At 44.3% G+C, this 25,290-nt stretch overlaps 1 protein-coding gene across 3 annotated transcripts in view; it reads right to left on the minus strand.

Moving 5' to 3' along the window:
- DRC11 (dynein regulatory complex subunit 11) overlaps window positions 1-25,290 on the minus strand; it is a 146,868-nt gene that overhangs the window by 95,697 nt on the left and 25,881 nt on the right. For all 3 annotated transcript variants that reach the window (XM_077869338.1, XM_077869337.1, XM_077869339.1), the window contains one exon: window positions 13,796-14,001. In XM_077869338.1, the coding sequence (XP_077725464.1) occupies window positions 13,796-14,001 (206 nt within the window). The remainder of the gene's footprint in view (window positions 1-13,795; window positions 14,002-25,290) is intronic.

Here is a 25,290-nt window from a genome sequence, read left to right on the forward strand (position 1 = left end):
AAATGACACATATAGCCTATATATGTCATATATTTCACCTTTCTGTCTTAAATAATTATTTCTGAAGAAAAATGTATACCTAGGCAAGAGCTGGTCACTCTAGGAAGGAATGTGGAGATTTCCCGTTCAAACAGACTGCCATCAGGTTCTGTTCACACACTCATACTTCAAAACCCCAGCGTCTTCCTCCACCAACCCTTCCTCACTTAAAGGAGTAAAGCGTTCCCTTGTCTATCTCAAGATTCTGGAAAGCCTAGGAGGGTAGGCCATAGGAGGAAAAGTGTAAGTTAGCCAAAACAGATGTGTATGTTTTAAACTCATTTCTTAGGTGCCATTTTAAAAAATCACTTATAAACAGCAACAGAAGAAATCACAGAAAAGGGCAGCTTTAGGGCATAAAGGTTAATTCTGAAGATTCTCTGAACTTCTTTGGTCAAGTAGCAAATACAGATTTTTAAAAAATGATCTTATTTATTTATTTATGAGAGACAGAGAGAGAGAGAGAGAAAGAGAGAGAGGGAGAGAGAGGCAGAGACACAGGCAGAGGGAGAAGCAGGCTCCCTGCAGGGAGCCCCATGCAGGACTCGATCTCAGGACCCTGGGATCATGAGCTGAGCCGAAGGCAGACACTCAATCACTGAGCCCCCCAGGTGCCCCCAGGCAAATGCAGATTTGTGAAGCACAAAGGCAGGATGATTTCTGTCCGAAGCAACACACACGTTGACATATGTCACCATATGACACGGAAGTTAAGAGCTAGCTAGAACAGAGAGGCTCTCGATCCAAAGAACACTCAGCTTGTCCTCTGTCACTGTGTATGAAAGCACTAGAAAGCATATGGTCCAATGTCATCTGCCTTTCTCAGTTAGTGACCTCAGTTAGTAGATTTGGGGGCTTTCACATTCCCAGGATAATACTGGTTTTTGTTTTACTGGTGCTCTGCTACTCCTTCACGTGATTCCCTACACGTTCCCCTTCTCTAGACGGTGTGCAAAGGGTGGCAGTAACTTTGGCCCAGGGCCACTCAAAGTACAGCCCTGGGAGTGGAGGCATCAGCATCACCCTGGGGCTTGCTAGAAACTCAAAGTCTACACCAAAAATGCAGGCAACAAGAGCAAAAATAGACAAGGGGGAGGATATTAAGCCAAAAAAAAAAAAAAAGCTTTTGTATGGCAAAGGGAAACAATCAACAAAATGAAAGCCAACCTATAAAATGGGAGAAAGTATCTGCAAGCCATGTATCTGACAAAGGGTTAACATCTAAAATATACGAGGAACTCCTGTACCTCAATATCAAAAAGAAAATCACCTGTTTAAGAAATGGGCCAAGGAGCCGAATAGACATTTCTCCAAGAAAGACACACAAAGGGCCAACAGGTATTATGAAAAGATGCCCAACATCACTCATCATCAGGGAAATGCAAATCAAAACCGCAGTGAGCTATCCCCTCACACCTGTCAGCATGCCTGGCACCGGAGGTGAAAAATAATGAGAAGAGGGAACCCTTGTGCACTGTTGGTGGGAGCGTAAATTGGTGCGGCCATTATAAAAACACGTTCTCACTTTTCGGTATATACCCAAAGGAGATGAAATGAGGACCTCAGAGTTGTATGCACGCTGAAATAATAGAACAAATATATATACACAGATTCCTAAAGCCCTTGTCATTTCCTAAGTGATCAGAGCGCTAGGAGCATCCTTTGTTCTAGTGTTTGTTCTTTGACCCCATTTCCTCACACAGGGGCTCGTAAATCCCTGGGTGAGAGGAGCGCCTTTTGTTCTACTGAAATGATGTCGGGTGGGCTGCTGACTGGGGCTCACCCCGAGGGAGACGGAGGCATGAGAAGCTTGGAATTTTCAATCCCACTCTGAAGGGATGGGAATTGAGTTAATGATCAATCAGGCCTATGCGATGAAGCCTCGGGAAAAATCCCCAAAGTACGGGGTCTGCAGGCAGTCGGGGTTGGTGAAGGAGCGCAGGTGCTGGGAGGGTGGCGCGCCTTCCCCCATACCTTGCCCCGCGCAGCTCTTCCATCTGGATGATCCTCTGTCTTCCTTTTGCTACAGACTGGTGAGCATGTTTCCTGAGTTCTGTGAGCTGTCTTAGCAAATTACTGAACCGAAGGGGGGAGTCCTGGGAACCCCAGTTGATAGCTGATGGGTCGGAAGTACAGGTGACACCCCGAGACTCGCGAATGGCATCTGCGGTGGGGGAAGCAGGCTTGTGTGACCCGGCCCTCAGTCTGCGGGGTCTGGTGCATCTCCGGGTCGTGTCAGAACCACGCTGAATTATGGGGCACCCAGCTGGTGGCGAGGATGACTGCGTGACGTGCGGAAAATGCACACACCTGGTGGCACAGGTGATGTGAACTTGTGAACTACTGTGAGTGTGGCAGGCAAGTGTGAGTCCAGGGAAGAAACATGGGAGGAAGTTTCTCGTAGCGCGCCCGTGCTCACTGCATTTCTCGCAGTAGGCAAGATCCGTAAACAGCCTAAACACCCGCTACTGGGTATGTGGATAAAGAAGAGCTGGTGTAAACACACAAGAGAGTATTATTCAGCCGTAAAGAAGAAGGAAATCGTGCCGTTTGCAATAACATGGATGAACCTAGGGGACATGATGCTAAGTGAAATGAGCCAGACACAGATGGAGAAATGCTACAAAATTCTACCTGCACAAGGAATCTCACATGGTCAAGGTCCTAGGAGCAGAGGGTAGCATGGTGCTTGTCAAGGATCGGGGGGCCGTGGGGAGAAACCAGGTGGTTTTCAGTCCAAGGATAGAAAGTTCGGTTGTATGGATGAGCAAGTCCTAGAGATCTACCGCGCGGCACTCGGCCTGCAGTTAACAACACTGCGCCGTATACTTAGACATTTGCGAAGACGGCAGATCCTATCTTAAGTGTCTTTATCACACACACAATAAATAAAAGTAAAAAGAGTGAGAGGTGTTGAAAATTGAAAAAAAAAAATGCAGACTCTCAGTTCCCATCCAAGACCTTCTGACGGGTGGGGCCCAGCAACCCATGTTTTAAGAAGCTTTCTCGCTGATTCGGATGCAGGCTCCAGTTTGAGAGGCACTACAGTCTGGCCCAATATTTTTTTTTTTTAAGATTTTATTTATTTATTCATGAGAGACACAGAGAGAGCGAGAGAGGCAGAGACACAGGCAGAGGGAGAAGCAGGCTCCACGCAGGGAGCCCAACGCGGGACTCGATCCCGGGACTCCAGGGTCACACCCGGAGCCCAAGGCAGGCGCTCAACTGCTGAGCCCCCCAGGGATCCCCAGTCTGGCCCAATATTAATTACGACCTTCAGCTGGACCTTCAGCCATTCCCTGCCCACTAGCTCAGCTCTGACTCGCGTATTCCCTCTGCTGAATCCCAGGCCTCGTGCTTGGTCGGGAAAGGACCAGATGAAGACATCACTGCCCTGTGCCCCAGAAAGCCTGTGGTCCCCCCGAAAAGCCTGTGGTCTAGTCGGACAGACAGAGCAGCACACAGAGCGGAGGGCCTGGGGGGCTGGGGGTCTAAGCTGGAGGGGTCCCCGGCCCACGGAAAGGGCGTCTCTTCACCGCACTCACCGGAGAGCCTCAAGGCCTGCATTTCAACCTGGCTGGGCACCAGATGGGCCACCAGATGGGCACTGGATGGGCCACCGGATAGGCCACCGGATAGCACCCTTGGATGCTGAGTGCTCTGAATCTGCTGTAGCGGGACGGCTGGTGCAACCCGTGTGACTTCACGCGGCGGGGCGGACGGTGCACCTGTCCGCGGGGCCTCAGTGGGTAACGCCGGGCCCTTATTTTCCCATCCCACCTCTTCTTACGTCCTGGGCTCCACCTGATGTGTTTCGCACCCAAAACAGATGCAGAAAAGTCACGCACCTCCCGGTATGAGTCACCTGCCCGTGTTCCCATCCCCTCTCCAGACCACAGCTGCTCTTGAGGATTTCCTCGAGGATGCAAACTCCCCTCCCTGCGTGACTGAGCCTCTCCCCGTCCCCCGGAGCCTTCTTTGTCCATTCTGAAAGTCATTCATGCTCCGTGTAGGAAACTTGGAGTATAAAGGAAAGAACAAGCCGAGATCCGCTGTTGCACCTTCTAGTGATTTCTGTTCTCTGTCTTTAAAAGTCCTCAGAGGCACCAGTTCTGAACCCTGCCCTGAAACCAGTTCTGGTTTTACAAGACATTCATGTTTCTGCAAGTCTTCATGCAGCCGGGTTTCAGTTCTGCCAGTAAATACCGAGGTTTTAGCCAACTTCTCGCTTCTCTGAGCCCACTCTGGAATCTATAAAATAACCGGGGCACCCCAGGTCTCTAGAATCCCACGGTTCCTCTCCCTCCTTCTCCCAGCACAGAACCATCAGCGTGCTCACTGTGCAGATGTGTAGGAGGAGGGGAGAGAGAAGGAACCAGAAATAAGGAAAGCCCTGGGTTTCCAGGTGGTGTCTGACGAGCCAGGCGGCCTTGGACAACCGTCATCCTTTCCTACAAAATGACGCTGCACAAAGGAGTCAAGACACATGGGACAAGCTTCCTGCTTCTGGAATGCTCGGAACCAGGAGACACGCTTGGTGTTGTGGGAGCATCATGGCCTTTGGAATCCGGAGACCTGAGTAGGAATTCCAGCCCTGCCTCTCTTGAGCCATGCGACAGAGCCACTGTTGCAGACTTTCTAAGCCCTGGGATCCCCGAAGGGCACCCATGGGGAGATCCTGGAGCAGTTTCTTGTGTGGGAGCAGTGGTGAGGGCACGTGGGCGGGGACCAATGGACCTGCTTCTGAAGGAGAGGGTCGTGGTGGAGGCTAGTATGGGCCCGAGACCGCTGGAGGCCAGAGTGGGGAGGGACCCGGACAGCTCTCCGCGTGTGGACAGGACATTGATTTTCCCACGCCAACAGGGAACCAGTGTTCTACCTCCATCCAAACCACTCACCCTCAGCGAATTTCTGCTCATGGCCCAGGGCTCTGCTGGGCAGTGGGTATGGCCACACAGGTTCTAGAGTCCCCTCCAATGTGAGCTCCCGGAGCCCAGATTGGCATTAACCGGGGGAGCGAGAGAAGGGTCCCTCTGGATCCCGATACCTTAAAGCGACAAAGCTTAACTTGCAGAATTGTGCCCCAAAGGGCGAATTTTACTGCATTTCAATTATATCTTAATTTTAAAAATGAAATGAGCAAAGAAACAACACCCCCACCCCACCCCCAGCCCCAAAACAAAGCATTCCAAGACCTCTTCCAGAGAGAATGCACATTTGCTGGTGATCTGTAGACGTGTCACTGCTCCGCCTGGGGATCTGAAGCACATTCCATGCTGTCTAATTTCTGTTTGCCTGCCCTGTTATTAACCCCTCGGCTCTGCCCTCACCCCCACCCCCGGCAGCCCCGCCTCTCCCCGCTCCCCCGCCAGCCAGTCTCTCTTTCTGGAGATCTGCAATGCAGCGTTTTGAAAAGATGCTTACAGCTGGGAATATGACGGCCCCGCTCCCCAGGAAGGAAAACTGCAAATTTTGTGTCTAGAAAATAAAGGCCTCCCTCTGTGCTTGAAATAATCACGGAGGGTGTGACATGCACCACACAAGGCTCCGAGGATTTTATATGAATTAGTCTCTGTCGTCCTACCTGTGAGTTAGGCGCTATTAATAATCCTCATTTTAAGGTGAGGAAATGGGAGGCCCAGAGAGGTTAAGTAACTGGCTCAAGCAAGGTCACGCAGCCTGTAAGTCCTAGAGCTGGGGTTTCAACCCATGTTGCCTGGCTGTACAACCTCTACCCCCATGTGTGTGATTTATAATGTGTATGTTCATCATTGGTAAGATCACATAATAACATTAAGACAGTGACTGTGTCTACTACATTCCCAGCCAGGCCCACCCTGCTGAGGACCAAGATCATCCCAAGCCCCCAGAGCCTTCCCTCTTAACCCTCCCTTCCAACTGACCGTGTGCTGGCCTGGAAAAGGGACTAAGGCTACCTAATTTACATCTCTTCCAGATCCCTTAGGAGTATGTGGACTGAAAGGAGTCTGCTTTAATCCGAGAAGTGGCACTGGGCTGATCCCAGAGCCATCGCTCTGTCTGGGGTGTTACTCTCTGTACTGAAGGATGAGCTGGACGTCAGGCATAGTTTCCTCACGCTGCGTAACAAAATTTAGGTGGAGAGGAAGTGGCAATGCTCCTTAACAGGACAATTTGCAAAGACCGGAAGGCTTGGGGTCAGCCCTAGTTTTCAGGTGTCCTGATGCCCCTGAGGCCGATGACACAGAGAGCTGCATCTCGGGTGATGGGAGCCCGTGGGCCCAAGGGCTCCATTCTCACTTGCAATCCTGAGGGGTTGCAGGAGGGCACTTCCAAGATCCCTTGATGATACTGTCAAATCAAGCTTATTGATGGATTTTGAAATGTAATGACAGCTTATGACAGGTCCCACGCCAAGAGAAATGCCAACAATAGCAAGGTATTTTCTGAAGGCCAGTGTCCCTATGATTGCACTGTCCAATGTGGTACCACTCATGACGTGTGGCTATCGAAACTTAAATCTGAATTAATTAGAATAAAATAAAATACAAAATGCAGATCCCCAGTCATCCTAATTACCTTGCATGTGCTCAATAGACATACGTGGCTTAGGGCTACTACCTGGACTATGAGGAGCCAGGCCGATTCCAGCACCGCAGAAAGACCGATGGGCCAGGACTGGTCTAGAGCAAACTTGTGTAGCTCCCTCCTTCATCACGAATGCTACCACAGTTGGTGAAAAGGACACTGCTTCTCTCATAGCTGTTGAGGGTTATGGTCAACTGAGTAACGGTTCCCAAAGATATGGGGTCGTCATCCCTGGGACCTGTAAAGGTACCTTACATGGAAAAACGGTCTTTGTAGATGTGGTTAAATTAAGGCTCATGAGACAGGGAGATTATCCTGGATTATCTGGGTGGGCCCTAAATGCAATCATCCCTCAGGGGACAGGAACACAGGACACTCAGAAGAGGAGGAGGCAGGGTGACCACACAGCAGAGCCTGGAGAGATGAAGCCACAAGCTTCATCTTGTGATGAACATTGGCCGCCTCCAGAAGCTATGAGAAGCAAGACACAGATTCTCCCTTAGAGCCTCTGGGGGGCAGGGTGGGGTGGGGAGTCCCAGCCCAGCCCACACCTTTGATTTCACATTTCCGACTTCCAGAAATGGGAGAAAATAAGTTTCTTTTGGTCTAAGCTACCAAGGTTGTGGTAATTTGTTACAGCAGCAACAGCAAATTCATGCAGGGGTTCAATTACCATGTGAAGCACCGGGAGCTCCTGGCACCGAATGCTCAATAAATGTTATCATTATTATTTGAGATTAATACACACTGAATGTATCCAGTCTGCAAATGGTTCTAGTTAAAAGGGAGGCCAGTGGTGAGCTAGGGCAGTGGGTGGCCACATCTGAGCAGGGGCTTGGAGGCTATGAAGAGGGATGGAAAGTTAGGTAGAAGGAGCTGGTGCTTCCTTGACAAGCAACTGAAGCACCCACCTACCGAAACCGTGTTCCCAAGATGGCAATATTTGACAAAAACAGCTATTTTGATTAGTTCAACCTGGACCAAAGGACCCAATAAACAAAACCTTCTGACTATCCGGAAGGTTCTCAGCTCCTGGAGCCTAAGTGTTGAACGAAGGGAAAAAGAGCACAGGAAGGAGCATCAAGGTGAATGCAGCAGGGAGCCTGGAGCCTCCCCGCCCCTTGTCCTCCACTCCCCTGGGTGGGAAGGAGCCAGAAGAGTAACTAGGGCGACAGGGAGAGAGAATCAGCCACATCTTTACCATGACTACATATCCAAGGAAATCCAAGAGAATCATGTAAAAAACTAACTAGAAATAACCTGAGAGTTCATGTAGCTGATGGTGCAAATTCTATACAACGTACAACTGACAACTTGGGGAGTACAGTGAAGAATATTGTAGTAACTCTGAGGGGCGGGGGATGAGGGGGATTGCACCTGTGGCGAGCGCCGCATGATGGACAGGTTTGTCCAGTCACTATGTTGCACACCTAGCATGATATTTTATGTCAACTACATTCCAGTAATAAAAAAATATGTATGTAAGTAAAATACATAATAACAGAATATAATAACAGAAAATGGTATCTGGAGAAAATCTCATTGAAAATAGGAATATACCTACAATATCATAACGTCAACAAGGAATTTCTGGGGCCCAGGTGTTCCATCTGCACTGCCTCATTAGCCACCCTCAGCCACCGCAGGTGGCAGGTGTGGTGACCGCCCGGTGCACGTGGCCAGGGTGGGGCTCGGAGGCACCCAGGGCACGCAAAGTGGGCGATGGCTTCTCAACTGCCGTGTGATTTCTCTCTTTCTGTGTCTCTCTTCCTCTTTTTTTCTGGCTTTCTTTCAGGCCGGTGAAAAAATCAAAGGCACACGATAACTGAGAAGTCAGTATCGTAATAATGTAACCGAAACAGCTTTAGTATCAGTAACACAGGTGACTTCCTTTTAGAAATTGCTTAAAAGGGTGACGTCACAGAGCGAACCATACAGGACAAGACGGTTCACAGAAGAGATGCTACGGACAAAACCCAAAAGAGTCCGTCCCCCTCCCCCCCATTAATAAGATGGATTCAAATGGAAAGATTACCAAGAGGATTTTTCTTTTATCAATTTGGCAAAAGATGAAAAAGACCGTCATCGATTCATCCACTAGTACACCTGTGCTCTAGAAGGCTAAGCAATCATTAAAAACATCTTCTGGAAAATATTTTAAGGGCATGAGAAGACCCAATGTTAATTTTCAAAAAATTAAAAAAAAGATTCATAGAAGTGAAATTAAGTACCTACGTGACACAAAAATGCGGAAGGAGATTCACCGAGAACTTTTACAGTAGCGACCTCGGCCTGCCGAGATCAGGAATGGTTTTAATTTTCCTCTCTAAACCCTTTCCTGTCTCATGCATTTTCTACTCAAGCATGTGCTGCTTTTAACATTGGCAAAACACGATTCCTTTAAAGTATTTCAAAAAATGACTTAAAAACCAAGTCCACTTTGGCAGCTCTAAGTATTGATTAAAGGAGCCCAGAATACGTATTCTAAATGGTGGGAGCCTAGATTAATTGTAACTTCTGGTAACCTTTCAAGCGGTCATTGTGTCCTCTCAGAATTTAGCCTGAGGACTGAGTTTTATGTTTCAAAAGATGGTTTTGGCTTTTTATTTGTCTTTGATTTGAAAAAGCAAGGAAAAGGATTTTATCAAAGTCCATCAGATGAATGTAATCCAATTACGAACATAAATTTGCAAAAAATAAAAATAAAAAATAAGAAAAAGAAAATAAATTTGCCTTTGACCCGATGTTACTTTATTTTTTAATTTTTAATTTTTTTTGTATTTTTTTATTGGAGTTCAATTTGCCAACATAGAGCATAACACCCAGTGCTCATGGGGTGACTGGGTGACGGGCACTGAGGGGGGCACTTGATGGGATGAGCACTGAGCGAAGTTACTTTAAAAAAGAGGAATCTTTATGTCTTTGCGAATGATACCCAGCACACCTGTGGAGCTGCTCTAACTTGGCCTCCAAACCCTCAGGTCAGTGACGTTGGGATGAAGTGTTCTCGAGGGACTGGCCAGCGAGGCCTGGGTCTCCAGGGGAGCCTGCAGCCCCTGGCACGATGGAAGGGGCCCCCCCAGCATACACCAGGGCCTGCCTGGGTCTCCCGTGAGCTTTCCAAAGACACCTCACATTTACTGTGAGCCTCATGTCTCCCTATTCTTTTATCAAGGATGATCTCCAAGAGTATAATGCAGGCATCGCATTAGCCTACTTTTTTGAAAATTAGGGTTTTAAAATTTTAAATATTTATTTTGGATTATCTCAAATGGATTGCTTTCTTTCTTTGCTTTCTAATATATTTGTAATGAGGCTTTTTTTATTATAAAAAAATACTTTTTTAAAGAAAAGACTCCCAATAGCACAGAATATAAAATAAAAAGTAATATCACCACACCAGTCCCCAGACGTAGCCATGCTAACAGTTTCCAGTGTATCCTTTCAGAAATTTCTCCATGCACATACAAACATGTTTAATAAGTTAAACATGTGTATGAATATGTGGGTGTGTGTGGGTATATTTTATAGATTTCAGCTTATTCGGGGTTATAACTTTACACGGTGCTTTCGACTTGGTTTTGTCACCTACCAGTAAATTGGACTTTAAAACGTAAAGCATCGTTTCGTTTACAGGAAATGTATTTGTGGAAACCTATTCTCTGCAGCCCTCAGAGAAGGGGAGGGACGTTCCTGATGACTGGGGTTCGTGAACACACGGTGTATCATTCTCACTATGTGATTTCATCAGAAGATTCATTTCTTTCGAAACTATGCCTTTCCGCCTAAATTTCCACGATCGCCCCCAAATCACCCCAAGTATATTTCCTCTGGACACAATTATGTAATTGGATAAGAGTGGAACGCTGCGAGACCGTGGCTTGGCGGTTCACTGCTTACACGTGGAGTTCATACACCACTCCCTTCTCGGCTCCAGGCTTGTCCTCACCGGGCTTGCCACTGACTGGGGGAGGGGCATGTGAGTGAGCACGTGGCTACAGCACCATAGAAACAGTAAAGGCCTAGTGTAGAGGTCTAAGCAACCTGTGTTTCTTCACAGCCCCTTGGGGGGTAGGTGTGAGTCTTGTCCTCAGGGTACAGATGGGAAACCGACCCACGGGGAAACTACATGACCTGCCCAAGGCTACCCACTGGTCTCCAGTCTGTGTTCTTAATCATTATGCAAACGTTCAGGGGCAGGAATGGTGGGTGCAGGGCTAGTCGGAACTCAAGCAGGAGACAGGGAGGAATTCTGGAGACTCTTCAGGGACGGTTTTCATAAAGAGTCTCAACTTGAAAATGAAGGTAGTGAGGCAGAAGAGGGGTAGGAGGAAGCAAGAGGAGATGGATGAGTGAGGACACTGCCTGAGTCCTTGAGCCTCAGCCTCTAGGGCTCTTGATGAGGGAGGAGGTGAATGCTGAGACCCTAGCAGAACTCCCAGAGTGGCTGAGTAGAATCTAGGAACATCTGGGCTGTGCTTCTCTTCCTGCTGTGGGCAGCATGGTGGATGGGGTTGGAGCTGGTCGGATGGCAGTGAGGAGGAGGGGACTCAGTCAGTGAGGGTCTGAAGGAGCCTGCCCATGCCCCAAGGCTTGGGCATGACACCACCTGTGCTCCTGGGGGACGTGGGGTTCCCAAAAGAACCAGCATCCCCGCAAAGGTGCACTCAGAAACAAGAGGCCAGGATTGCGGGTGCTCAGTACTGGGGGCCTGTGGCAGAAATCACAGAAGGAAGCCCTCAAGGACCAGGTGGGATGGCCACCCTGTGTTGGGCCAGATAACTCCACCGCAATCCTGTGGGACCTGGCCAGGGCATGGACAACAGCACGTGCCCAGACATTGTTCACTCATTATCCAGCCCCCAGTGGTTGGCGTGAGGGCTTAATTTCCCTTTGTCGTCAGATGCCATAAGGAGAAGAGTGGTACAGTACTCTTGAGAGGCATTTGCATTGACTCCAAATATACTCAAAACAGACAGTTAACCTGAAAGGGACTATTTCAAACCAGAAGACACTGAGTACCTATGATGGGCAAAGCTAAGTTTTTCTTAGTCTGTGAGCAGAAGAGGGGACAGTTCAAGGATGGGAAGTTAGTGATGGGAATACTGGGTTTTGATATTTGAATAACAGAAAAACAAGCTATTTAAGAACTAGAAAACACTGATATCTTTGCTGATATAACACCATTACATTTTAATGGGATTATATATAATTAATATATATATATATAGACACATAAAGTGTACAGTTTGATAAGTTCTGACTATACCCATGAAACTGTGACCAGAATGGAGGGCAGACAGAACAAGATGGAGAAAGGAGAGCCAATGTGCACATATATGCCTCCCTCTCTGTTAAGAGCTTTATTTACCTCGTTATGATCATTCTTGGCACAGAAATAATACGAGCATTTTAAATATCTTTTCATTGAAAATGTCCCATTTTGCTATAACATATCCTTGACAACAAAGATATAAAAAGAAAAGCTCACCAGTTTAATCAATTTTGAAGGTTTAAAAATCATCAGGATTTTAAAATTGTATTTGTATAATAAAGGACAGAACTCCCCAGCTGAAAGTGATTAATTGCTATATCAAACATTCATAAAGTTTGTGATAAAACTTAAGTGTGATTGAGGGAACAGGACATTTGAATCCCATACAAAGTTACCGCAAGAGGGTATATGATGGCTGAGATGTTTCTAAATTGTTCTAAAAGTAACTGATAGATAGTTGATATCTATTGCTGCATAACATGTTATATCAGAACACATTAGTGACAGAAACAATGCACGTTTATGTGGTCATTGTTTCTGTGGGGAGGGACCAGATGTGGATGCACTGGGTTCCCCTGCCTCTATGTCTCTCACCAGGCTGCAGACCAAGTGTCAGCTGGGGCTGTGGTCTCATCTGAAGGCTCACCTGGGGGGGGGGGCGGAATCCACAACCAAGGTCATCACGTGGCTGTGAACAAAAGTTAGTACTTCCCAGGCTGCTGGAGTGAGGCCCTTGGTTCCTTCCTTCATGGGTCTCTCTCCTGGCCAGCTCAATGCAGGGCAGCCGAATTTCTCAGAGTGGGAGGTGGGGGTGGGGCAAGAGAGGCAGGCCAGAAGGCAGTGACACTCCATTACTTTTGCCCCTGTTTTTCCTTCAGAAGGATGTTTTGGGTCTAGATCACACTCAAGGGGAGGACATTACAAGGAGCAAAAGGTGAGGTCACTGGAGGTCATCTCAGAGGCTGTTCACCATGGTTATGAATATTTTTAATGTAATATTTTGAGAAGAAGTTTCATTTTTTGTTGCAGATAGTTACATTCTCCAGTTCTGATAAGCTAACCAAAGTTGGTATCTGAGCATCTCTGAGCCCAACGGGATGTGGCACATTACCTGTTAAATGGAACAGATGGCCAGGTCTGGCCCCCACGGCTCCCGGGATTGATCACTACAATCCACCCTCTTGTCTCCCCCTCTTGAAATAAAATAGATTTAAAAAATTTCTCTAATTAAATTTTCTACAAAATGTTTGTCCCACTGTGTAGAAATTTCTGTGTTCCCTGAGTGTTTGTTCTACTATGTGTGCTTCTCTAAAAATGAATACTTTCCAAAAATGCTCTTTTGTAAGCAAGCTTTAAATCACTTAACATTTCACTTAGGAGCATTAAAAAAGATGCTTCATACAGGAAGGCTTGGGGGCCTTGTCCCCAGAACTACTATCCACCCAACATTTCAAGGAGGCTCAGGGCCTCTGTGACAGGTCACAGATTAAGCAGCTGTCTCAGAGAATTCTGACAGAGCAGAGCTGTGATTGAGAATCTCAAGGCTCATGCAAGTGGAGAGGCTGACCAGACCCCAGAGGGGAAGGCCACAGGACCAGCTTGTGCCTGGACCCCTTGGCTCCAGACAGACCCTGACCCATGAAATCCATCCATGACATTCAATTCCATGCAATAATAGGAGCATCCTATGGCCCTTATTTTTAAAAATACCAATACCAAACACCAGCCCAAAAAGCAATCTCATTAAAAAAAAATTAGTTCCTGAATGCTTAGCCTTGACATTTCACTCTATTAACACAAAGCCCAAAGCTCCATGAATCTATATGGACACGCTGCGGTGCTTGAAAATATATAAGAGCCTCAACCTCTATAGAGGAGACGGTCAGGATACAGCTCTGTGCTGCTGGCATTTACCTGCATTCGATGAACCAATGCCGGATCTGGTCTTGAAGGTTCTCCTTGATATCTGGACCTTCTAGTAATTTCAGGTCATCCTTGATTGTAACCAAGGCTTCTTTGTAGTTCGTCTCGTGCTTTATCTGCATCTCATTCCTCAGAGAGGCCACCTTTTCAGCCTGGATGACTGTAGCACTGACTTCATTAAACAGAGGAGGTGGATTCTGAAAACACAAGCAAAAAAGGTTTGAGATCATAAAGGTTATTGTGCTGGTAAAGGGCATCGGACACCAATGAAGTATGTCAACATCTTTGATGCTGCCTTATCAAGGCCTATGAGAAATACATACAAAACAAGAGAATCAGATCTAAATCCGAGGAAGCGATTCACCACCATGGGGAGGAAAGATGGAGATCCCTTATTACTGTTTCCCAGAACCTGGGGGGCGGAAGCTAGCTTGAAAAATGTATGGTCAATACATGATGAAAAAATACTGTTCAAATTCCAGAAAGTAAAGCTTTTGCAGATCTTCGAGGCTGATGGGAGAGCAAAGAATATAGAGGAAGAAAGTATTTGAAGTGAGACTGGTGAAAAGTTTGGGTGCTCTGATTTCAAGAAAAGCTACCTCCAACCCAACTCTGCAAACATCCTTTCTATTGTTAAAGTTCTCCCAAGTAGGAAATTCTCAGATGACCCCACACATTCAGCACATTCGGTGCTAACATCTTTTTGTTAGAATGTTTTCCTTCAAAATCTGTTGGTTAGCAAGTCAACAGAAGCTGGCTATTAAGCACCAATCAAATGCACAGCACTGGTCTATCACCAAACGTCTCTAGGCGTGTAGCAGGAGAAAACACAAAATCACTTTGAGGGGCGCCTGGCTGGCTCAGTCAGTCTAGCATGGGACTCCTGATCTGATCTCAGGGTCGTGAGTTCAAGCCCCACGTTGGGTATTTTCTACTTAAAAATAACAACAACAAAACAAAAACAACAAAAATACAATCCAAGTCATTTTGAGACATAATTCTCATTCTCTAGAATCTCCAAAGAAATGGAGTTGGCAAGAGAAGAGGAATGTACCACATAGTAGGGAACAAGGTCAGATAACCTAGACAACCACAACATGGGTTTGGATGGACATTGTGAACTGGAAGGGACTTGGAGAAGGCAAACAAGTATGAGGTGGTGGTGCCTCTGCAAGCTTAAGGACTGTTTCCTTCACAGATAAAGGATCTGGGCTCTAAGAAGAACAGAGTCAGCCCCGGCCCTTTAGCAAATGAAGGGCATATTGAGTGGTGTGCTGGAGCCAGCCCACGACAGCTCATGAGAGCCAACTGACACATTTTCTAGAATTTTGCAAGCCGGTAGTTAAATACAGCCATTTTAAAAATGCTAAGTTGCATAAACTTACAATCAAGCAAATTATATTACAAAGTTCTCCATACTCCAAACTCATTACTTCCTAATTAGTTTGCTGGGTCTTAGTATATCGTCAATGTTCTTGATGTTCTTTATGTTTGTTGTATCTCTACGGCGAAAATACTATATGATGGTGTGCCAGGATGCCTATCTTCCCAAAGGGGTTATTCCCGCTACTAGCTTGAATGGGCCATCATGGGAATATCTACACCATGGAAATTAGCAGATGCTATTTAAATTTAACCCTAAGTCATTCTGATTTCTCAGTTTACTCTTCATCTTTCTTGTTTTCATTTTGCTGAAATGTGCCCATGAGTGTAAGAGTCACAGTGGATGCACACTGCCGTGAACCTTCTCAGTGCTTGCCTTTCTGACGTGCTCCTTGGGCCCTTCCCACCTGAATGGCACCGTGGCAGCTTCCTTGGAGTGGACATCTAGCATGCAGAGCCCCCAGTGACTTGCTCCTGCTTTGTCCTCAGAGCTCTGAACGTTTATTGAAATGCGTCTAGGTGTGGGCAGGTCCTCACTCACCATATTCTCCCTTTGGTGGGTCCGTTCAACGTAAAAAATTATGTTTCCATCTGTGAAGATTTCCCTTCTGTTACTTCCTTTCCCCCTACTTCTCTCTCTGCAACAAATATTAGATAAAATGCCAGGCCACCAGAATAATCTCCTGCAACTCTGAACTTTTGTCTTATATGTCCCATCTCCCCTTTACCTACTTGCACTGTTATAGGTGGGTTCTTGAGCTTTATCTTCCAGAACTAATTTGGTTTTCAGGGATGTCTGGGAGGCTCAGTGGTTGAGCATCTGCTTTTGGCTCAGGGCCTGATCCCAGGGTCACCAGATAGAGTCCCTATCCTGGCTCCCCACAGGGGCCCTGCTTCTACCTCTGCTTATGTCCCTGCCTCTCTCTGTCTCTCATGAATAAATAAATAAAATTAAAAAAAATCGTTTTCAGTTATGTCCATTTATTATTTGGGATTAATATTTAATATTTTTTGGGGGAGGGGTTATTGTTTTGCCTTTGCGAGCCTTCTTTTCATTTCCTTGGAATTCTATCTTATTTATAATATATTTGCTCCTTTCTTGTTTTTAGTAGTCATTTTGTTTGGGGACTTTTTTTTTAGATGCAACATATCCTCAAATACACTGGTGAGTCATTTTTTCCAAATTTTCTTTTTTTTTTTCTTAAAATTTGGGAGAGCTTAAAAATAAAATAGATTCCCAGTTTTATCCTGGGAGCGAGGAAGGATGAAGAAACTAGTAGTTTTGGAAAATCTTCAGATGATTCTGATAATTATCCAGGTTAGGGTTCAGTAACCTGTTGCCCACAGGTCGAACTGGACCCAAATGCATGTTTTTGTAAATAAAGCTATACTGGATCCCAGCCAAGCCCAGTCATTTACATACTGTCTGTGGCTGCTTTCACAGTCGAAGGACAGTGTTGAATGGTTGTGGCAGAGATTGTCTGGCCTGCAAAGCCTAAGTGATGACAAAGAAGGAGAAGGGGGCAGAGGAGGAGGAGGAGGAGGAAGAAAGGGAGGAGTTGTTTAATAGAAGAATCACAGAAGATGTAGATATTGTTTGCTGAGGAAGTACAGACTCACACTACAGAAGTGAACCCTCAATCCCTAAATAATCCTGTCAGGCAGGTATTTGTATAATACAAAGAAATGAACCAGAGAGGCTAATTAGCTTTCCCAAATTCATATGGCAGAGGCAGGAAACAACTCCTGGTTTATCTGACCCAAAGCCATGCTCTGGGGTTTGGGACAGAAGCCTGGGTGCAAGATGAGGCTCAGCCAACTGCTACCTCTGTGACCTTGTAAAAGTCAGTGACATGGTCGTGGCTCAGTTTCCTCGTCTTTGACGAGTACAGCATCAGATTGTGAAGACTCAGTGGAACACTGTACATGAGGCTCTGCTACAGAGCCTGGCCCAGAGGGACCCCTCAGTGCATTTACTGCCGTTGTTATGGTGACTGTCACCATAAGGTCAGGTGTGCTAACGTCTAAGCGCGTGAACCCAGGGATGCTCGGGGCTACTGTACAAAGAAAACTGCAAGGATAAGAGAAAAACAGTAAAGTTCATCTCAAAAGCTTTGAAACAAATATAGGACAAAATTCAAGTATAGGACAAAATTTTGCCTTAGTTACAAAGGACACTAACAAAATTATAAATTGAAATCAATTAGTTAGAAAAAAGATATTCTTAAAGACTCAATTGATGCCCTATATCAAAATGAATTCCACATGAATGCAATACATAATTGTAACAAGTATGCATGTACGCACACACACTCACACACCACACAATTTCCAAGAGATACTTACGAATCTCTGGGAATAATTTCTCGACTAGAAACCACACTTGAGATGCCATTAGAATACAGCACCCACTTAACAACACAAAGTCGGTGAAAAAGATGAAAAAAATTATACATATAATATTTTAAAAATATGCCTTAGAAAGTCTAAGGAACTAATCCAATGATCTGAGTTCAGAATAATGAAAACGTACAACATTCATGGTAGGAAAAAAAATGCTAAAACCACTTTAAAAGTGAATCTAGAATGAAAATTATAGGATCACTTGAAAGAACAATGTTAAGAACAAATGAAGTAAATTCCCTCCCTATGCAGGTGTTCAGGGCATGGCTATATTATGTATCTTGTGCCAAAACACACAGAGAGAAATTTTCTTTATCTAATCATTTAAAAAAATACCCAACTCTTATATCTTCCAGGTGATAGCGTTTGCATTTAAATGTATGAAGTGGGAGTTTATAATGCACAGAGCAATTTTTATCGGATCTCTCCAATGATTATTTTAAAGTTCATGGTTTTCATGAAGATGTTAAAATAGATCTCTACTATGAATGACCCAAATTTCTTCTTTGTCTGTGATGAATGTGCAAAAGTGTTTTGAGGTCTTGCATCCATTTTCTGATCCTCTACTCTGTCAACCAATCGCATGCTATTGCTTTATTCCCAATAACGTTGCTCTTATGGTAATTCAGAGCGGATTTCTTTGGCAGATGTACATGGATAAACTATAGTGTAGCTGGTCTTTCCCCCTTTCATGCCCTAAAAAATGAAGCAATGAGTAAGTGGCTCTGATTTGGGTTTTGGCAATAGCTCTATGACACTATGAAGCATTCCTCCCACTTCCTAGCACTTCCATGATCTCCGAGTGGGCAGAGAAATCTCTCAGCTCTTGCTGGATTTTTCTAATGCGATGCTAGTGGCGTGGTGCTCTGTCCTCTGCATTCTCTTTCTACATTTCCTTGCTGATGTTCACATCCATTTTGGAGGCAGAAATGAGGACGTGACCATCCCATTGAACAGATGAGGACACTGAGGATCGTAACTAAGTGGCCCTCCCAAGTCATTCTACCTTAATGAAGAAGCTGGCAGGAAGGTTTCCAGATTCTTTCCGTTCTATGTTTCTCCTATTACACCATGCTGTGCCGTTAATATGTGTGTATTCATGCATGGTTCTTGGTATATAGACTTTCTCCCACAAAAAAAATACATTTGGGGTCATTTGTAGCTTCTTTCTCTAGTCGCTTTTGAATTTAAAGGTTATAATATATTTAGGTCCTATGTTAATGAGCAGCTTTTCCTTTGGGCTAAAACATCTTTTCCTCGTTAGCAACTTTGGTCATATGGAATTCAAATTTGTTAACTCACCGCGTAAACAGCAACTCATTTAAAAATAAATTACGAATATTAGAGGGAAATAGAGAACATGATAATACACTATATATTGAAATACATCAGCTGTAGAATAATGCATCTTAATGAAGGCTTCCCATGTGAATAAACCATTATATTTACAAGCTTTCCACAGTTAATGACCCGGAACGGGATAGCGAAACCTACGTTGATAGCAAGGTCCTCTGTCAGCAAAAATATACATATTAATAATTGATGTTGCTGTTAAAATAGGACATCTGATGATGCTTCCCGGGTTTGTGGGGAAATAGGACGCCACGGTCCATTAACTTAAAATGCTTATCTAATGTTTGATGGGCTTTGTCTTTAAAAATCCTTGTTCAAATTAAGTCAGATAAAATGGACATTTGTCCACATGAAGATCTGTTCAATTTATCAGTCACAAATATATGGGCAGATGACTGATTTAACGCCGGCAACTTTCTCCAGAAGCCCATCGTCTTGGGCGTGGGGGTCGGTGTGGCTTCCTCGTAGGGCTTTGTTGTCACTGAGGGCAAAGCGAGGTGGGGAAGGGGAAGCATCTCCTCCAAGCAAATGGCCATCCTGTGAAATCTCTTGCTGTCGTCCACGCAGAGATTAATTAGCGCCAGGCCTACTGAACGCAGCGTGGGTTGGGGTTCATTAGGAAGCATTTAGAGGCAGCTCGGTGGGCTCCCCACTCCCACCACGCGTTTCCTGCTCTAATTTTGCACACGGAATGAATGCCTCACGCTGTGAAGGGAGCTGCTCTGCGGTTGGGCCATTTCAAGACGGTGTGTGGGGTGCTCCTTAGTTTATGAAAATAAGCCATTGTGTCCCATCATTTCATTTAGAGCAACGCATCTCTATTTGCACGTCTGTGTTTATACAAATATACCTGCTTGTAAAGACGAACCCAGCAGCACAAGTGGGGAAAAGACTGTACGCAGAGCCACAGCCAATGGTTTTCTTGGGTCCTCTGCTCAGAGTGGTGATGGTAGGTCCTGGTTTTAGGATGCTGCAAGTTTAGTGAGTGCAAAACTATGAAATAATAATTTTTTTCCTTTTTTTTTTTCCAGCCCGCGAACCTAACTTCTAAACATGGTTTAGCAATTTTAAGATGTGCTAAATTAGGAGCGGAGCCGGAATGGTCAAGTTGAGTTTCCAACTGATTAGTGATGGAAGCTTCAGCTGCTACTTTTGTGTCTTACTTTTTAAAAAAATATTTTTTAAAATCAACACTTTGATGATGGCACTTCTGGGAATGAGGCATGATTTTAAGTGATTTACAAATATTAACTAATTCATTCCTCCTAATAAATTTATGAGTAGGTGGCACTATGATCTTCATTTTATTATTTTATTTCTTAAAAATATTTTATTTATTTATTCATGAAAGACACAGAGAGAGAGATAGAGAGGCAGAGACACAGGCAGAGGGAGAAGCAGGCTCTATGCAGGGAGCCCGATGGGGGACTCGATCCCAGGACCCCAGGATCATGCCCTGAGCCGAACGCAGATGCTCAACCGCTGAGCCACCCAGATGTCCCTGATCTTCATTTTATATGAGAGGAAGCTGAAGTTTCTGGAGGGTCAAGGAGCTTGTCCAGCATCACATAGCCATTCGGTGGGAGACTGGGGCTTTGGCCCGAGGGCTGTTTCCGGCATCTCTGCTCTTACCCTCTATGCATGGCTTTGTCTTCTGGCTTAATGCATCTTGTCTGAAAATGGTTTTTTTATGGGTATTATAGATCATGCTTTTTAAGAAAATGTGCATTTGTAATTTTGATAGATATTGCCAGTCTGCCTCGCAAACATGTTACTAGATTTATTATCCCAACAGTGTAGGACAGAGTCTGTCTTTCGACACTTTGCCAATATGGTGACATTAACCCTTTTAGTCTTTGCTGACTTAAATAGATTAAAAAAAGGCAATTAGTAAGTATTTTTGGATCATGAATGATGTGAACAAATAAACCCATGATATTAAACCATTTGAGGAAAAGCAACAGCTAACACTCACCTAGTGTTCCCCATGTGCAATGTGAAAGCCACTGTTTTAAAAGCTTTACAGATAGCAATTTCTTGAGGAATCAACACAAATCTACAAGCAAGGTGCTAAGACCATCTCCATCTTGCAGATGTGGAAATCGCGGCACAAACAAGTCAAGTCGCCACCCCAGTTCCCAACAGCTAGGATCCCACAGATCCTAGAACCAGGATCTGAACACAGGCAGGCTGGCTCCAGAGTTCTCAGCCTTAACAACTCTACTGGCTGCATTAACAGACTATGTAATGGGCCCTAATCCAAGATAGATACAGACAAACATCCTGTCCTAGGATGGAGGTATAGGAATCCTGGGATCAGGTAACAAAGGGAGGGTAAGGAAAAGAACTCTTTTCATCATGTAATTTCTGATGATCTGGGGATCCGGGACAAGAGTAAAGCAGAATCACAACAGTAACAACTTAAAATCCAACTAAAAGTTCTCAAGTAACTAGACTGGAAGATCCCATTTAACAGAAAACGATGTCCTGCCTCCAGTTCTGACCTCCATGCTCTGCCTAAGAGCCTTTCATGCACACCTGTAGTGGGGGCACTGCCTTTCTTGGTTTGTGAAATTTTTTTCTGGTGCAACACACATAGCGTGGGTGGTGTGTGGGCAGCACCCACTGCCTCGGGGGTCTTCAGAATTCTCCTCTCACAGTTATCTGATGTGGGGAGGTGGCTGCGGATTAGACCCGGACCCCACAGGCTGCTCCAACTCCACTGTTTTTGAGATCCTACTTTTAACACACTAATTTCAAGTTCATAAATCTGAGCAGCAAATAACAAAGGCCAAGAGAGTTTGTATTGGGAAATCGGCGGCGTGTGTATTTTATCCAACAACTTATTTTGGAATATATTCTGTTTGTTCCATGGAAAAGTTATCACGTTTCTTCACGATTCAGTTGTTGTGACGATGTACTGTAATCTTCCACGATGATTGGTGTTGGCCACGATTCCTTGAAGGCATATCCCATCCCAAGCTCCAGGACAGGCCCTCTACCTATAATTTCTCTTGAAGCTTTTCTAACAGCTCTGTGAAATAGGTAGCATCATCCTGCTCTTACAGAAGAAGAAACTGAGGCTTGGGAGAGGGTAATAAGCATGTTGCTCTATGACTTCCACCAGCCCCCGTGGTAGAGCTGGGTGCACATTCCCAGCTGGCCACCCCTGATGCCTGGCTCCTTATTAACATGGCAGAGCAAACCCTCCAAAGCTGGTGCCTGAAGACATGCATTCATTTCTAAGATGTTGCCTCCCCTAGGGACACTTAAGGAACAGCTCATTTGCCTTTAAAAAGCAAAATAAAACTAAAACAAGGCAAAACAGAACCCCACATATGATGACAAATCCTATTTGGGGGGAATAAATTCATTTCTAGAAAAAAACGTCATCTGAAGACAATTGTAATGAGTTATGTACATGACCGCGTTGGATGACGTGGGTTTTTTTTTTAATTTTATTTATTCATGAGAGACACAGACATAGGCAGAGAGTGAAGCAGACTCCCTGCAAGGAGTCTGACATGGGACTTGATCCCAGGACCCCGGGACCACACCCTGAGCCAAAGGCAGACACTCAACCACTGAGCCACCCAGGTGCCCCTAAAGAAAATCCATATTTTCAACAAATGTGCTGGAACAATTTGCCATCCATTTGTTTAAATAATGAACTTCAGTTCATACCACATATTTTTTTTAAAGATCGCAAAATGGAGTAAAGACCTAAATGTAAGAACTATAACCCTTCTAAAAGAAAACATATGAGGAAATCTTAGTAACAGGGGGTTCTTAATGATAACATAAAGGATGACGTGGGTTTTGGTTGGAACTAAAGTGTGACCATGGGATCCCTGCGTGGCGCAGCGGTTTGGCGCCTGCCTTTGGCCCAGGGCGCGATCCTGGAGACCAGGGATCGAATCCCACGTCGGGCTCCCGGTGCATGGAGCCTGCTTCTCCCTCTGCCTGTGTCTCTGCTTCTCTCTCTCTCTCTCTCTCTGTGACTATCATAAATAAATTAAAAAAAAATAAAGTGTGACCATAAGGAGCACTTCATTTTGATTCTTCACTCATTTTGGCTTTGACAACAGTTCCCAAAGAAGAGCCCATGACCACTGAGGGCACCAGAAGCATCGCCTTCCCAAGGGGAGCCTTTGAGGGACCTGCCTTTTGGGAGCTTACTGGGTGCCCAAGCTCCAGCTTTGGGATATTTGTTAAAAAAAAAGACCAGATTGACCAACAAATAATCTATAATATAGTTTGTTGGATGTTAGAATCTGAAGGTGAGCTGGGTTTTATGGTGCTTTGAGGACTTAGTTGACTCATTTCAAAGTGACAGTTCTTCCCCTTTAATAAGTGTCCCCCAGTGTTCTTTATTATAATGAAAACATTGCTAGCTCCAGGGTAACATAAAATATATGATGGGCATGACCGTAGGACAAATTATTTCAAAGAGATCCACAGAAGGAAATGTATTACATTCATTAAGTTTCCTTCCACTCGATCCACTCCATTGGCTCTGCCAATTAAAATAACTGCACAGGAATTTTTAGAGTGCTATTTATTTTCTTTTTTGTAGATTTTAGAATATAAATATTTAAAATGGCAATATCAAAAAATAATTTATATGACAATGGTAAAAGAAACATTTGGTCAGGAATGGAAGGCGTAATATTGTCTCTTGCTCTAATTCTGGTTTTAGTTACTAAATACCTGGAAACATGCCAAGATTCCCCAAACATACCAAATACTGTTTTGATCAGATAAGACAATGGTTTATTCATTGGCATGATGTCACGAAGTGAAATAATGGAAAAATGAAATTTTAAAGTGAGTGGACAATATCTTCATTAGTGATATGGTGGAAAATATATTCAATTGAAAACATTTCTTGGATTTGGGATAATGGATTTTTATGGTTATCAGCCAGAGAACAGAAGATATCATTCTTTTATAAATTGAATCCATATATTTCTCAATGATGCAAAATCTCAATAGAATGCACACTACCAGGAGGAGACATACTTGATAAAAAAGGCAAACTGAAGAAAGTCACATTTAACACAAAACAGACAACGTGGTCTTTTTATACTAGCCAAACCCTGTACTGCTGAAAAAATTAATACAGGCTTCTTATATTTCAGCTGAGTAAATATAAACTCCAAAATAAAACAGAAAAATTACAGTAATAAACATGTAATTCTATCTCTGTGTGCTATCAGTGTAAGCAATTAAGACTTCAGGTTGAAAAAGGGTGCTGGGCCATTCCTGGGTTTCTGGCATGCTACACATAGATGTTCAGTAAATGGCTGCTGAATTAAATTAAAAGGAAATTGTTGAATCAAACTACTAATGTAAAATTTCATGTCAAACTTAGATGATCTCAGATGGAATCTTTTGACTGCTAGTTTGGTTTTGAAAGTACAAAGTTGGAGTTAACCACCGTTTTTTATCATGACATCTTGCATCTGTGTGCCTCTGAAGGGTGGGACAGAGAAACAAATTTATATCAATGTCTGTCTCCCCATCCATATGCACCAAATGGTGTGGAGATCTCAGGAGAAAAAAAAAAGATATGATTCTACAGCCATTTGCTTTCATTTTAAATGTGTGCTTGCTTCCAGTTATTGACGTAAAATTTAAGCATATTGGAAAATACAAATACAGACAGACAAAATCTTCTGAAGGTCCCATGTGGAAAAAAAGGGCGCTATTTGAACTTGGTATCTTTTCTTCCCTTTGCATGTGCATAGATGTGTGACTATACTTAGTTGAAATTGTATTATATGTGTAATTCTACACCTTGAATTTTCACTTTGAGCACTTTAATGTCATCAAAAATTAGCTATGAACATATTTTTCCATGGTGACATACTACTGTGTTAATGTAGGTCCACCAGAAGTTATTTAACTACTTCCCTACTCTGAATTGATTTTATTCCCAATTTTTCATTATTAAAAAGAACGCTGTAGGAGATTTCCATGTACATAATCTCTATTTCTGACGATTTCCTTAAGACAGAAATAGAATGCGGGGGCAACGGATTTAAATATGTTAGAGATTGTTTCTATGGTGTTGAGTTTAATAAGTTCTTTATAGATCTTGGAAACTAGCCCTTGATCTGATACGTCATTTGCAAATATCTTCTCCCATTCTGTAGGTTGTCTTTTAGTTCTGTTGACTGTATCCTTTGCCGTGCAAAAGCTTCTTATCTTGATGAAGTCCCAAGAGTTCATTTTTGCTTTTGTTTCTTTTGCCTTCGTGGATGTATCTTGCAAGAAGTTACTGTGGCCGAGTTCAAAAAGGGTGTTGCCTGTGTTCTCCTCTAGGATTTTGATGGACTCTTGTC

Source organism: Canis aureus, chromosome 24 (genome assembly GCF_053574225.1).
Source record: "Canis aureus isolate CA01 chromosome 24, VMU_Caureus_v.1.0, whole genome shotgun sequence".
Taxonomy (NCBI): Eukaryota; Metazoa; Chordata; class Mammalia; order Carnivora; family Canidae; genus Canis; species Canis aureus.